The sequence below is a fragment of the Acipenser ruthenus genome, chromosome 6 (assembly GCF_902713425.1).
Source record: "Acipenser ruthenus chromosome 6, fAciRut3.2 maternal haplotype, whole genome shotgun sequence".
Lineage (NCBI taxonomy): Eukaryota > Metazoa > Chordata > Actinopteri > Acipenseriformes > Acipenseridae > Acipenser > Acipenser ruthenus.
Genome location: NC_081194.1, coordinates 2819728 through 2835731, shown reverse-complemented (window position 1 = coordinate 2835731; position 16004 = coordinate 2819728). Strand labels below are relative to the sequence as shown.

The 16004-nt window shown below is 41.2% G+C and overlaps 1 protein-coding gene across 1 annotated transcript in view; it reads left to right on the top strand.

The window, feature by feature from the left end:
* The first annotated feature begins 4736 nt into the window (after positions 1-4736).
* LOC131737359 (mucin-like protein) overlaps positions 4737-16004 on the top strand; it is a 28102-nt gene continuing 16834 nt past the window's right edge. The window contains exons 1-6 of the mRNA XM_059025927.1: positions 4737-4914; positions 7724-7776; positions 8072-10150; positions 10709-10831; positions 14347-14480; positions 15202-15369. Of these exons, the coding sequence (XP_058881910.1) occupies positions 4910-4914; positions 7724-7776; positions 8072-10150; positions 10709-10831; positions 14347-14480; positions 15202-15369 (2562 nt within the window). The 5' untranslated portion in view covers positions 4737-4909. The remainder of the gene's footprint in view (positions 4915-7723; positions 7777-8071; positions 10151-10708; positions 10832-14346; positions 14481-15201; positions 15370-16004) is intronic.

Sequence of the window (16004 nt, the reverse complement as noted above, 5' to 3'; positions counted from 1 at the left end):
AAAGCGAACGAGACAAGCTAGGGTAATGTAACAGTTAATCATTAATCAAGCCCTCTGCTCCACGCTCTCTGTACGACAATACAGAGCAGCCCTCTGCTCCACGCTGTCTGTACGACAATACAGAGCAGCCCTCTGCTCCACGCTCTCTGTACGACAATACAGAGCAGCCCTCTGCTCAACGCTGTCTGTACGACAATACAGAGCAGCCCTCTGCTCAACGCTCTCTGTACGACAATACAGAGCAGCCCTCTGCTCAACGCTGTCTGTACGACAATACAGAGCAGCCCTCTGCTCAACGCTCTCTGTACGACAATACAGAGCAGCCCTCTGCTCCACACTGTCTGTACGACAATACAGAGCAGCCCTCTGCTCCACGCTGTCTGTACGACAATACAGAGCAGCCCTCTGCTCAACACTGTCTGTACGACAATACAGAGCAGCCGTCTGCTCCACGCTCTGTACGACAATACAGAGCAGCCCTCTGCTCCACGCTCTCTGTACGACAATACAGAGCAGCCCTCTGCTCCACGCTCTCTGTACGACAATACAGAGCAGCCCTCTGCTCCACGCTCTGTACGACAATACAGAGCAGCCCTCTGCTCAACGCTCTCTGTATGACAATACAGAGCAGCCCTCTGCTCAACGCTGTCTGTACGACAATACAGAGCAGCCCTCTGCTCCACGCTCTGTACGACAATACAGAGCAGCCCTCTGCTCAACGCTGTCTGTACAACAATACAGAGCAGCCCTCTGCTCCACGCTCTCTGTACGACAATACAGAGCAGCCCTCTGCTCAACGCTCTCTGTATGACAATACAGAGCAGCCCTCTGCTCCACGCTCTGTACGACAATACAGAGCAGCCCTCTGCTCAACGCTCTCTGTATGACAATACAGAGCAGCCCTCTGCTCCACGCTCTGTACGACAATACAGAGCAGCCCTCTGCTCCACGCTCTCTGTACGACAATACAGAGCAGCCCTCTGCTCAACGCTCTCTGTATGACAATACAGAGCAGCCCTCTGCTCCACGCTCTGTACGACAATACAGAGCAGCCCTCTGCTCAACGCTCTCTGTACGACAATACAGAGCAGCCCTCTGCTCCACGCTCTCTGTATGACAATACAGAGCAGCCCTCTGCTCCACGCTGTCTGTACGACAATACAGAGCAGCCCTCTGCTCAACGCTGTCTGTATTGGACTGAGTATCCCTTTCTTTTTTAACACATTTTTAAATAACATACATGCAATATAATACAAACATATTCTCAAATATATAACTTTAACATTCATACATGTAAACTCTAAACCCACATCCCATACCCCATACCGTCAGTGGTAATTATTACATTATAAGAACGGCACAATAACAAATGTTACAACATTTTTTAAAGTCACTGTAGTAAGCTGACAGTAATATCATATATCTATTTTTGTAATTATTTTATGAATGGGCCCCACATTTTAAGGAAGTCATTTCCTTCCTCCTTTATTTGTGTGGTAGAGCCTCTCCAGCTGTGATAAAGGGTTTTAAATCATTCTCATTGTTTATTTGCTTTTTTGAAAGGTGTACCAAAAGTAACGCATTCTGTGCACTCACGCTAACAAAAGTGAGCTCATTTCACAGGTAATTATATACTAGTAGTACTGAGGCCATCATTAGAAACATTATTTGCTGAAATATAAGCTGCGTAATAAAGTCAAACAGGGTATTCCTTGGAAATTCCTTGTAATGGGAAGCAATTGAACAGTACTTGCTAGTTCAGAATCTTTAAAAAAAAAAAAATAATAATAATTCCCAGTGCTGGAATCTGGCCTGCTGGCAAGATGGATGCATCCTCCAACAGCTGACATACCATTACAAACTACAGGGAAACTGAGACCAAGTGCTCTGCAGCTACCTTTATTCACAACCACAAGAAAAAAGCACAAACCCTGATTGATTTAAATTGGATTACTCTGAATAAGAATGGAAACATCCCCGCTCCCCCCATTCATTATGATGTTAATGTACTGCATCACTGCCCTTTGCAAACAACACCCATGGTAGTTAGTTTCTGTCACCTGCAGTAATGGGACAATGAAGGGTTTCACCCACTGCAGCAATCTGCAGTGACGGATCTTAATACCAACGGCCTTTCAATCTATATTAATCCTCCCAGTGTTTTTCTCTAAGGGATGATTACCTGACCCCCTACTGTATCAGCGATAACAATACAGGAAAATTAGGTCCTTAGAAAATCAGGTTTATAAATTCAAGGAGGTAATATTAGGATCTGCCACTGATTAGATCATTAAAATAGACGTAACAAAACTAGTGATATTGAAATACTGTAGTACAGTCCACAAGCACTATAGTTTACTAGAATATACTATATGATCCTGTGACAGAGATTGAATGATTCTTGGTGTTATATCTCCTTCCCGACCTGTGAGGGCACTGTGTAAAGGGAACAGAGTACCCTGGACTGGATGGCCCGACGGTTCATTCCCAGGGTTAGGCAGAAGTCGGCCATCTAGAAAGGGGACTGAGCTACGGTACACTAATTGTAATTGTCTGTTTATTGATCACCTGCACCTGCACACTGTTAACCACTTAGCCACAGATACCTAACTATTAAACTCTCCATAGTGCTGACTTAAAACAATACAAAAAGAAATGTAAATGCCATGACAAACCTTTCAGCTAGAAGTCTTTTTCAATGTTTCTTTTAGTATTTCTTATAACACAGCAGTATGCTAAGTAATAAGGGTAGCAACAAAGCAAGCTTGTTCTAAATGTTTGATTCTCCTTTCAGAAAGGCGGTGCGCATTACAGTATGATGTGGAGACACTGGTCTGACAGAGACACTGCTTGTGTACATGGGCAGAGCTTTAAAACCAGTGGGTGGAATCTGTCGTGCATTTGTTTCCATCTGCTCGGATTTAAAAATGTGCTTAGAAATAAATAGAACTTGTAGCATGTGGAAATAATGTGAACAAACAGGTAAACAAAAATGTTTTCTGCAGCATGTGGTGCAGTTGATGCAGATATGAAAGAAAACTAGCTATATTTTCAAGGCCTTTACGCCAGTCTTTCAATTAACTGTTGCCTTTTTTGCTCAGTTTTGTAACACTGAGATGGAATTTCAGTAATTGTAGTTCATTAAAGACTGAAGTAAACATTTTGAAAATACAGCCCTGTTTGTTTTAAGAAGAAGAATATAAAAAGCTATAGGCTATCGTTACAATGACAGGTTCTATGGATTTTCTTCAGTAAAACATTAGTCCCAAAGGGTTGATAATAACGGTTTAAGGTCTCATTAGCTCTTGTCAGCATTAGTAACATTATCACTTGTTCTGAAGAGTCACTTTCATTGTCATAATAATAATAATAAACGTTTTCTGTACGTGTATGTCATTTTTCTATTCTAATTATGTTAGGGACTATTTTCCTCAGCGGAAGGTTACCGAGTGAAATATCAAAAGTTCAAGGTAAATATAAGTTGTAAAGTTTTTTTTTTTTTAAAGAGAAAATAAAGATATAAATTGTTTTCTAATAGCGATAGAGCCCTCTCGATGATGGCTCTACTGTGTGGTAGATTACCTTGACTTTCGTTAGCACCCTCGCCTACAGCTCGGGACGCATAACTCCCATCACGGTCGACTATCACACGGTACAGCCCCCATCGACGGGCTCTATCGCTTATAAATCCCATGGAATTCTCAAACATACACAGCCTAGACAAGATTCCGCTTCTTGCATTCCAGAATGGGAGTGTTTCCCACTCCACATTAATCGTCCTTATTACTTAATTGGTTTTAAATAGTAACAGGTTATTAGTCATGGCATGCCAGCGAAAAAACATTTAACACGCAAACCACTGTAAATGACAGCAGCATGCCTGTACACTGGATTGTAGCTCATGGGGAATGAAACCAGCCTATTTGTCTGTTTCATTCCATTAATCCTGTAAATATAGACTGAGCTGTCCCCTACACCTGAGCAACTTGCAGGATTCTGCAGGCTACACTTCCACTCTGTACAATTTGACAAGGCCCTTTTTATACGTTTTTATCAATAAATATCCCGCTTTTACAAAAGCAGTATTTTTATTGCTACTGATTTTCACCCAATATCTGGCCTACTCAAGCATGTCTGGCCAGTAGGGATCGCTGTAGCAGAATGAGGAGAAACAGTCCTTGCTGGTTTTGCCTTCCTAACCCATAGGAGCACCAATGGGGCAATTTTGCACAGCCAGAACATGAAACTAACCTGCTCTCCCCTGACTGTATGTTTTACCCTGCACACCACACACTCATGCCTTTGCCAAGCGAAACACTGAAGGGACACCAGGAGCTTTTTAAAAGGTATTATTCATTTTCATTTTGGACAAATGGTAAAAAAAGATCTGTATGGTCATCAAAAGATATGACATTGAGACTTACTGAAGCATTTATTTAACTAGTAACAAGTACTGCATTGATTCAGACAACCAAATGATTACCTGCCTAGGACACATGAAACCTCTGAGTGTCAGTCCTTCTGGGCACCAGTGTACAGCACACCTGATATATTGTACTCTTATTGAATTGATACACAGTTCGTGCAATCTATTTCTGAAGAATGTCTTTGTGAGACCTGAGGCCAGGCTCACATGGATTCTTTCCACTGGATCACCTTTCATAATCTGATCACTTCATGTGAAAACCAGAAAGCAGACAATGAGGGTGTTCCTCTTACTCGGAGGAAGGGTTATAACATCTTGCATTTTTTAAAGGAGATATTGTCCAGTATCCCAAGGAATCCAAACTCAATAGCAGCGTGAAATAGCAATTCAGTTCTTAAGAGACATGCTGCCAGACTTTAGAAGACTGGTAGGCTTTGTGGAATACTCTTTACCTGTCAAGAGCAAACTTAGAAGATAATCAAAATGGGGTAAGCAACTTTTCTTTTCTTAAAAAAAACCTTCCAAAAGCGTCTTAGTAATATCAAAGTTAATTATACATGAATAATTAAAATGTATTTGCAGATGTTCTCTCCAGTACTCAGCATGCATGTCAAGTCTCGAGGTTTACCCATGAAACTCACAGATTTTCACAATTTTCAGTCTCACGGCCGTGCAAAGGATTCTCGTGGTTGTGAAGCTGCGAAACCCTTTGTACATGATAAGTCCAATACAACTGTCCAAGCATATTATTTATTCATTTATATATATTTTTTTTTTTGGGGGGGGCAATTTGATCACTATGAAGACGTGTACATTACCATTCTATATTCCTGTAGCTGCGACACAAACTCCCCCCTAACTCCAAAGATAGAATTGCCTTGTCTCAAACTGACAGTCTGTCTGCGCGAGCCGAGTCGAAGAACAGGCTGTCAGACTGTCTCGTTCACGCAGAAATTACCACAGAAATAAGAGAAATGGACATCAATGGCAATGTAATTATTAAAGTCGAAAAATATGGTGTTGTTTATGATGTCAGTGTCAGTGGTTATAAAGACAATACAAAGAAAGACGCCATATGGTATCTCTTTATTTCACCATAATTTTGAGTAAGGGGGAGCGCCATCCACTGGTTTCGTATTGTGTAAATTGACGCTTCTTTGTTTTAATAAAATTGACCAATAATAATAACAATCACATTCACACACTAACTGAAGATTTTATTAAAACTGAAAATCAAATATATATATACAGTTTTTATTTTTTTATACCCCCCCCCCCCCCTCCTTTCTCTCTCCCCTCCTCTCTCTCTCCTCGTCCTTTTTCTCCCCCCTCCTTTCTCTCTCGTGCTGTATTCGTGCCGTTTGCTTCGCTCCCGGTGTGCATACCCTTAAGTCTAGGTCAGTGGCATAGCTATCGGCTATGTGCAAAATCTTGATCTGTTTTGTACACCCGTCACAGATCCCTGGATTGGTGTGAACGACTGCCCTTTCATTTAAGATTTATTACAAAAATATAAGTATTACACACTTATTAAAAAAAAAAAAAAAAAAAAAAGGTAGGTAATGTTACTTACAACTTACAATAACAGAACCAGTGTAATTTTTTTTACTATAAAATAGCCCCCAAAGATAACCAAACCACCAAAGACAACATTATCTGGCTAGATGCTTTCAAAACAGGACAAATTTCCGTGGAAAACATCAATCTCAGCACTGGGGCAGTAGTCACATGCAAGACGCATGTTTTGCCTATTAAAATGAATATACCCTTAAGTTCAATGTACAAATAAAACGTGAGTTCCTATAATTTGTTTTAGAAAAATATATATTTTAATTGGCATTCTGGTACTTTAAGATTTAGGACTGCACCACTAAGTTCCCTTACTTCTTTTTCGGACCAATTACTGCCTGGGTCACTTGCCATTTTGTTGGATTTACTTCTTCAATCAACACGTGGCAGAACAGGAAATTGTGTTTACTTGAGGAAAAATAAATCCACCTTGAACGCAAAGTGAGGTGGCTGTGACGGCATTGCAGTTTACACTGAAAGTAATGCGCTTCAGTACCTGCACTGTGCCGCCACTGAACCACCTCGAGGGATGGTTCAGTGGCTGCATTTTACCGTCATTTCCCATTTACACTAAAGTGGTACCACATCAGTGCCGCCACAGACAACGGCAAATTGCTTCAGTGTTAAGGGTTTTCCTTTAGTTAAGGGTTTATATCAATCCCAAGGTTTTTCAGCAGGGGTCTCACTGGTGTGAACACTTAGGGGTTGACATGAATGATACTCCACACCTGACCAATGACTTCAAAGACCTAATTTAGCAAACAGTTAGTAAGATCAACATTCTATACTATGTTAACTTACAGAAATGAACGTTTTTACATGATATAGTTTTTGCTATGTACGCTTTACATAATCAGAAATGTGTTGTTGCCAGTACACTTTGTTTACAAAACAAAGCAGGTCCCTTTTCCGAAACCGACAAAAACTGACACGAAAAGTCTGCATAGTAAAGTGAGTGCTTAGCTATTGCTATTGCATGCACTAGCAGGGAGTTATAGATTAGACGTCAGCTGTATTATAACTCATTGAGAAAAAAAAAATCTAAACTAAAATGGAGACAGCCTTTTTTATATTTTTGGTAAACAGGTAACATTTTATGAGGAACACATAGGCACCCATTTACAAGGCAAATCTGAGAAGAATAAAACACTTGTACAATTAGCTACAGGGTGGAACAGTTAATTAAGTGTGTGTGGGGGGGGGGGGGGGGGGGGTCATTAACCATATTTTATTGCTTTCTGAACATTTTCAAACCTTTGCTTTATAAAAAGTGACCCTAATGTTGAGCTTTAGTTTAAAGAACATGTTTTAAACATCTTTTTACAAAAACTTCAAAAATATTGATGCCAAGATATATGAATAGAATTCTTATGTAATGCATCCCCTTCTTTTGTTCAGCCTGTAACCGGTTTTTAAATGAATAGTAACAGATCTTCTTCTTTGGGTTGTCTTGGTACAGGAGATGTAACCCAATAGGGTTCTTGGGTGTGTTTTTTCTTCAAGGATAACTATTTATATAATTGCTGGCTGACATTTTCAACAATCACTGACTATGCTATCAATCCTTTGGTTGGTATAACTTCAACAATGAGTGATGGTTCAGATGTCCATAATCCTGTTATCTGTGCATATATTAACGTATATACTGTATATTTTAAAGGCCATAACACAAACAATTGCAATGCATTTGCTGTCTCTGTTTTCTCTGATATTTAAATTCTCTTTCAGAGCACTTCTTCTTTGGTGGACTTTTTTCTTCATGGTGTTGTGTAAATCATTTGGTGAGTGACAAAGCTTTAGGGTTCAATAATTGACTATGAGGTCCCTTTAGGATATAGTCCCTTCTAGATCTGTCTCTGAACTTAATATAGCTGGGCTAGATCTGTCTCTGAACTTAATATAGCTGGACTGGATCTGTCTCTGTTTCGATAATTAGCTGTGCACGCTGTAGTCTGATTGAAGATATCACATTCTGTGTAGGAAAGGCAGTCCATCATACAATTGTCAAGTTTTTTTCTGTTAATTAAGAAAGAGAGGCATTCGAGGTAAAGCCTTGCTGTGTTTTGTTTTTTGCAGCTGATTTAAAGGACTGCCTTGACATCGGCCTGGTATGCCACAGTAACGCAGAGTGCATGAAAACGATTGACGGGACCGCCATGTGCGTGTGCAAAAGCGGATTCAGCGGGAATGGAGTCCAGTGCAGTGACATCAATGAGTGTGTAATCACTCCCAACCAGTGCCACAGCAAGGCAACCTGCGTGAACACTCTTGGAAGCTACAACTGCCTGTGTACGTCTGGCCACACCGGCAACGGATTTGCATGTGATGACATCAACGAATGCCAGTCAGAGAATGGTGGGTGTCACAGCGATGCCATCTGCACCAACACAGCGGGAGGCAGAACCTGCAGCTGTAGACCTGGCTTCACTGGGAATGGGTTTACATGCAATGACATGAATGAGTGCTCCAAAACAGGGATATGCCACTGGTATGCAACATGTGACAACACCCTGGGTTCCTACATTTGCACTTGCAATAAAGGATTTAAGGGCAATGGAAATTATCTGTGCTTGGACGTAGATGAATGCAACGAGAACCCAGGAATCTGCTCGGCAGCCTTCGGGTATCAAGGGTGCAAAAACCAGCCTGGCTCTTACACATGCTCGTGTGCCCAGGGATACCAGAACAATGGAAATACCTGCACTGACATCAATGAGTGTGAAACCAACTTTTGCAGCCTGTTTTCAAGCTGCATCAACCTTCCTGGCTCTTACAGTTGCACCTGCAAACCTGGCTATAGTGGAAATGGCTTGACATGTGTAGACATTGATGAATGCACTGGAGCCAATGGCTGCCACCCTAAAGCTAACTGCATCAACTTTCTGGGGAGCTATAACTGTTCCTGTCGTCCAGGGTATTTGGGCAATGGAGTCTCCTGTATAGATATAAATGAGTGCTCTGTAGCAAGCATGTGCCCCACTGAAGCCAAGTGCATCAACACTGACGGCTCCTACCGGTGTGACTGCAGTCAAGGGCTTGCCTTCAATGGCAGCAGCTGTGAAGACATTGACGAGTGTGCTCTTAGCCGCTGCAGCCAGCATGCCACTTGTTTGAATCTCCCCGGCTCTTTTTCGTGCAAATGCAACAGTGGGTTCAGCGGGATTGGCACCAGATGTGATGACATTAATGAGTGCCTGGTAAACAACGGACAATGCCACTCTGAAGCTACTTGCAACAACCAGGTTGGTGCGTACACATGCACCTGCAAAACAGGTTTCTCTGGTGATGGGGTTTACCAATGCATGGATGTAGATGAATGCAAAGTTGACAATGGCGGCTGCCTTAATAATGCCACTTGTACAAACACTTTAGGGTCCTTTTTATGCCGGTGTGCCGGTGGATTTCAGCTCATCAATGGTACCATCTGCCAAGACATTGATGAATGCGTAACAGGTTCTGGGCCTTGCCAGTCTAATGAACAGTGTGTTAACAGCCCAGGCTCCTATCAGTGTCTGTGCAAAAGGGGCTTTTCCAAAGCAAATGGAATAACCTGCATGGATGTAGACGAATGCCTCGGTAAACCGTGTGATGCCAACGCTATTTGCCGCAATTCGTTCGGTTCATTTACCTGCACCTGCAATGCTGGGTTTGGGGGACAAGGATCCATATGCACAGATATCAATGAATGTAACCTCACCAGTGTTTGCCACTCAGACGCCACCTGCAGTAACTTTCCAGGAAGCTACCTGTGCAAGTGTTTAGAAGGATTCAATGGAGACGGGCATCAGTGTACAGATATAAATGAATGCTCGATTAGGAATGACACCTGTCCCAATAGCACTGTTTGCATCAATTCTGTGGGTTCATATGTTTGTTCTTGCTTAAATGGCACTGTGGCATATAATAGTAGCTGTGAGCTGCCAAGCCTGAGCTGCAAGCCAATGTGCCACCCCAAAGGGTTGTGTCATCCAGCTGGAGTCACACACCAGTGCGTCTGTGATGTTGGATTTGAAGGGAACGGATTAAGCTGTACTGACATAGATGAGTGCAAAGAGAACATATGTCCAGACAAACAGACAACATGTATCAACACTCATGGATCATTTAGCTGTGTCTGTAAGTCAGGATTCAGCCAGAATGGGTCATCGTGCAAAGGTAAGCTAGATTGAATACCACCATAGAAAATAATTAACGCATGTGCTTTATCATCCATTCCATAAAACTGCATCACTTTAAAGAGTAAGAAGCAGGGTTCTGAAAAATATAGCATTATACGTCTTCACGTGTTGCTACAACTGTTTAAATGACATACCTGTAATTTTTCATTGTTAACATCCTGACAACTTTTTACACTTATAACTTTAAAGTCTGTTTCAAAGCTCTTTGCAAAATGGCCGCTCTAGGGCAGTGGGGTTTGAGATCTGTCCTCTAAATCACTGCAGGAAGAGCGATAAAAAAATATAAAAGCATAACAAGTGCTCTGGATTTTCTGTTCTGTACCACATCATGGATCGTTATTACTGTGTTACCTGTTTGATAATGTGGGCGATAATCCTTATACTATCAGTGCACTAGAGCGGACATTTTGAAAAGATCTTTGAAACAGACTTTAAAGTTATAAGTGTAAAAAGTTTTTGGAGAAAGAAAATTCATTGCATTTTAACATTTTTGCATTTTGTCTCTTTTTCCCACTACAACAAAAAAACACCACAGATATTGACGAGTGCCTAACAGGAGTTGAAAAGTGCAGTCCATTTGCACAGTGTTTTAATTCCATCGGAAGCTACCTTTGTCAGTGCCTGAGCGGGTTCAGTGGGGATGGGCTAAACTGCTCTGGTAAGGTTACACACAACTCTTTTGATGAAACTTGTCAAACTTGTAGTAGGTGTGTTGTAGCTGTACTCTAGATGAAGGGCTAATACCTAGCTTGGTGCTCTTTTTTTAATGAATAGGACAAGTGAGGTGTTCAATTTTCTGAAAATCCTCTGGTATTGCTGCCTTGACACTTTCCATTTTGGTGATGAATTTTAGACATTGATGAATGCCAAACACAAAATGGAGGATGTCACCCGTCTGCCACCTACACTAACACTGCTGGGACGTACTGCAGCACGTGTCCTCAAGGAATGGCAGGCAACAGTGTGGGATGTGGACGAGTGTGCAGACGTTGCAGTTAGCAACTGCAGTGAGAACATACAGTGTGTAAACTCAGTAGGATCTTACAAGTGCGAGTGCAGTGTGGGTTTTGAAGGTGATGGACATTCTTGCCAAGACATCGATGAGTGTGCCTTCCCTTCAATCTGTCACAACAGTACAGAGTGTAAAAACACACCAGGGTCTTATAAATGCTCTTGCATTCACGGCTTCTTGGATGCCAAAGGGATTTGCATGTACATCGTTGGCTGCCAGAATCAAACAAGCTGCCACGAGCAAGCAGAATGCTTTGAAATGAGTGGGTCCTTCTACTGCAGCTGAAGTCGGGCTTCACGGGGAATGGGACCCATTGTGATGACCTGGATGAGTGCTCCATGGTCAGCTTGCAATGCCATAACAGCTCCACCTGTCACAACACTTTGGGGTCTTACCACTGCGAATGCTTTGAGCTTTATGAAGGCAATAGTCCAGCATGCTATGATATTAACGAATGCCTTGAAAACCTAACATGCCATGAAAACAGCACCTGCATAAGCAGTGGCGGTTATTACGTGTGCCAGTGCAAGGCAGGATTCTCAGGCATTTTGTATAAACCCTGATGAACGCTGGGCCTTAGATGGCAACTTGCTCTGTGCAAATGGCTCTTGTTTCAACACCATAGGATCATTCGAGTGTCAGTGCAATGATGGATTTCAAAGCAATGGCACAGACTGCATTGATACTGACGAGTGTTTACTGAATATAACAACTGTGATGTCAGGTGGTTCCGTTGTATGCTCTTGTCTAAGTGGATTCCAAAACGATGGATATTTGTGCTCAGAAATCGATGAATACTTAAACAAAACCGACTACTGCCAACCACTTGCCAATTGCACCAACTTGCCTGGCTCATGCCACTGTGAATGCCCGTCAGGCAATGTTGGGGATGGGCTTGCCTGCACTGATGTGGATGAATGCACTGAAACTAAGAGTCTTTGTCATAAACAGGCCCTATGCCTAAACACCCCTGGCTCCTACCACTGGGTTCGTTTCCACTGGTGTCATACGCACTGACATTGATGAGTGCCAGCTGGACAGAAGAACCTGTCATGCTGAGACCTTGTGTGTGGACACAGTGGGGAGCTTCTACTGCCAGTGCAACCAGGGCTTCGTTGGCAATGGGAAGACCTGCTTTGATATAAATGAGTGTGATTCTCTGTCCTCCTGTCAAACCAGGACCAAGTGTACTAATTCCTTGGGCTCGTACACTTGCACTTCTCCAGGTATCTTGCCTGACTGTGACCTGCTCTCAGCACATGGTGCCTTACTTTTTCCAAAACCTGTGGACTGATTTTTTTAAAGACTTTTATTCCAAAAGTTTCATTCCTTTTTTCAAAAATTCAAGAGAGAAAAGCCTGTTGAAGTTTCAAAACTAGAAACAGACAAAGCATATGTTTAATTTAAGGTAGTTTAAGTAAATCGAAGGATTAACATATTGTTACCTGAAAGGGTGTTTTTTTTACCCTTTTGTAAAAAAATGGTATTTTACACTTTTGAGTAAAAAGCTTTGGATCTGCTCCCTTGTCTACGATGTTGCAATATCATGAGATGAATATACAAGTATAATGTTAGCTTTGTGTTTTTATAAGAACGAAACTGCTTACAGTGCTCATTTAGCATTAGGGTGGAACGACCTACCCACGGATATCAGGACTACTCAGTCCCTGACCACCTTCCGGCGCCTCCTCAAGACACACCTGTTCAGACAGCATCTGTAAATATCACAACTCTCGACCATACTGGACTATATGGCACCCACTTGTACCAGTACTTGCATCAGCTTCTACTTGCACTGAACTGCTCCATACCTTGCTGCATTCAACTACTACTCCTAACTATAACTACTTACTATATCTTGTATTTGACTTTACTCTTATAGGTATCTGTACTCACATTTTCTGTAATTGCTCTTATTTGAAATCATTCTCATCCATTTATCATACTTACTACATGTTCTTACTGGACTTTATTCATATAAGCAAATAGTTACTATAAGGTTTAACTGCACTTAGTCAAATTCACTCTTACTTATAAGTTACTGTATGCATTATTTTGCTCCTTCTTGATTTGATTTTATTGTACTTTCATATCTGCTCTTATCTGTATGATATTCTGTATATGATATTTTATAATGTGATAACCTGTAATGTGATATTTCATAATGCGATACTTTGTACTGTGATAACTTGTAACAATTGAAGGTCACCCTGGATAAGGGCGTCTGCTAAGAAATAAATAATAATAATAATAATAATAATAATAATAATAATTTAACTGCTACTTCCAGCAACTATGTTGTTTTAATTTGTCTATGCACTTGCTTCAGAACAGAGCTTGACATATTTACAAATCAATTACACAATGTAGATGAATCAAGTGCATGCTACATACACAATTCAAACATAAAATATTATATGACCAGAGAAATATCTCTCCCATTCACTTACATTGTGGTTCCAAATCCTGGTAACCCGCAATAACACAGCCCTATAGTTTGAATAAACAGACTTCTCAATGGTTCCATATAGAATGACTGCTTGACTTCGATTGAAGTCAAGCATCACAGTAGCTCATAACTGACTTTATTCAAATCCAGGCACTTCAAAAAGAAATCTCCCTAGCTGGTATAACATGTCTGTCTGAGATTTTATTACCTAAATCTCATGTCCTCTCTTGAGTTTGACTTCCACCGAATCAGGCATTCGGCTTGGCAATGGGCTGCTGATGCAGTGCTATCAATGGAGTCTTTAAGACATCTGTTTGTCTGTGTCATTTTATTGGGAATCCCAATGAATGTGACTGGAAGAGAGATTCCACTTGTCATGTAAATGATATCCAGACTGTAGATATCATGAAACTGGGTTTAATTTGTATTCTGTTAACTGCAGTGCAAAGTTATAAAAACCAGTTGTTTCATGGTGGTTTTGTAAACTGATATTGCTATGTCCTTACAGAAAACCAAAAAATGGGAACAAGTTGTGCCCTGAGCAAAGAGAGCAAGAATTTGGCCCTATTTCCTGATCGTGTACTAATCAGTATTGAGTGTGTATTGTTGTCTGTAAAATTGTGTAATAGTCCAGCAGGGAGGGCCCTATTGTATTAATTTTAACAGTCTTTAGAGCCGCTTCATGTAGAGAATGTGCTTCTTTCCCCTGCAGAGAGTCTTCTTTATCCCTATGGAAAGAATGTGGGGGACAGGACAGTTCTCCCCACAGGCAGTGATGTAAACTCCCCCTATGTTTCACCTCCAGTGGGAATCCCTTTCCTTGGATCACTTTGGGATAGAGTGCATGTAAGTAGTAGTAGCTGGATTGGCTTGATGCACTGTGTGTGCAGTAAGTTGTTCTTTTTTATTAAAAAATAAACAGTGACGGTTATTACGTGTTTCAGTGCAAGGTAGGGTTTACAGGGAATGGGTCATTTGTATAGACATTGATGAATGCTTGGCCTCAAATGGCAACTTGCTCTGCACAAATGCCTCTTATTTCAACACCATAGGATCATTCGAGTGCCAGTGCAATAATGGATTTCAAAGCAATGGCACAGACCTTTCCTTTTACAGAAACCATTTACATTGCATGTATTGTTCAAGCTGGAGAAAAGGGGGTTGTTTTATTTTCAGTTCAATTTGACTCCTGACAAGCACATCTCTCTTTGGTATGAATAATTGAATCAATTGTAATTAACCATCTACTGTATTGTTTAGAACTAGATACATTTCTAAACTCAACTTTAGTAAAGCTCAACTCAACTTTAGTAAATTCGGTAGAAGTCAATACAGGACAAGTTGATGGAGACAAGGTTATGGTTATAAAGTTCTTGACTTGTCAATGCTAATTATAAGTGAATTGTCCAGTGCAAGTCCAGTGCACGTTAAACCACGCCAAGTAGCTGTGTTGATGGTGCAGAAGTCTGTTACACACCGATGGAATCAATTGGTTGTTTGATATTGTGACCCAGATATATTTGTTCACATAAAAGCAGGGCAACATGTTTTGTTTTTCTCATTTCAGTTTTCGGATAATGGACTGGTTCAGTTTCAGTCCCCTCACACCAATGAGAAGTACTCTTTCCCAAACCCACCGGAGAATGGATTCCAGGGCGATGAAGGCACGCCGATGCTGGCTGTCTTTTGGGAAGATTCTGACCTCACTGCAGGAGATGGGAAACTCTTCTACCAGGTGTGTAAGAGCTTTGAAGTAAAGGCTTCTTCATGATAACGCTTTATTTTATGACTCATAAAAAGGTGTCCGTAACCCCAGTCAATGTAAATGCGTGAAGGTAGCCCTCAGGCTTAGGCCAAACTATGTAAGAATTATTTACAGCAATGGTCATTTGAATTACTGTCAGCAACCAGACACTGGGGGGAGCAATTAAAAAGATAAACTGAATGGGTTTTATGGTCAAAAGAGCAGAGCATAAATAAAAGGGTTGGAGAAAGTCTAGAGAGGCTTGAAAACAGTCCAGTGAAAAGCAATAAGACTAATTCCTTTCCTTAAGGAAGGAGCTATGAAGATATCTTGGGGGAACTGAATCTATTTAGCGTTGAACAAAGAAGGATTTTAAACTCTTTAAGGGAGTTGACAAAGTTATCCCCAGACAATGGTTTCAGCAGCAGAGGACACAGCTGGAAATTAAGTGGACTGACAGGATAGAGGGTAGGAGACACTTATTTAGAGGGATGAGTGTACGGAATGGGTTACTGAGCCACATTGCTGATGCTGAATCATTGGGATCCTCTAAGAATGACTTGACAAAGTTTTCGTCCAGTTTTTGGGCTGAATGGCCTTCTGTCGTTCGTAAAAGAAATGATGTT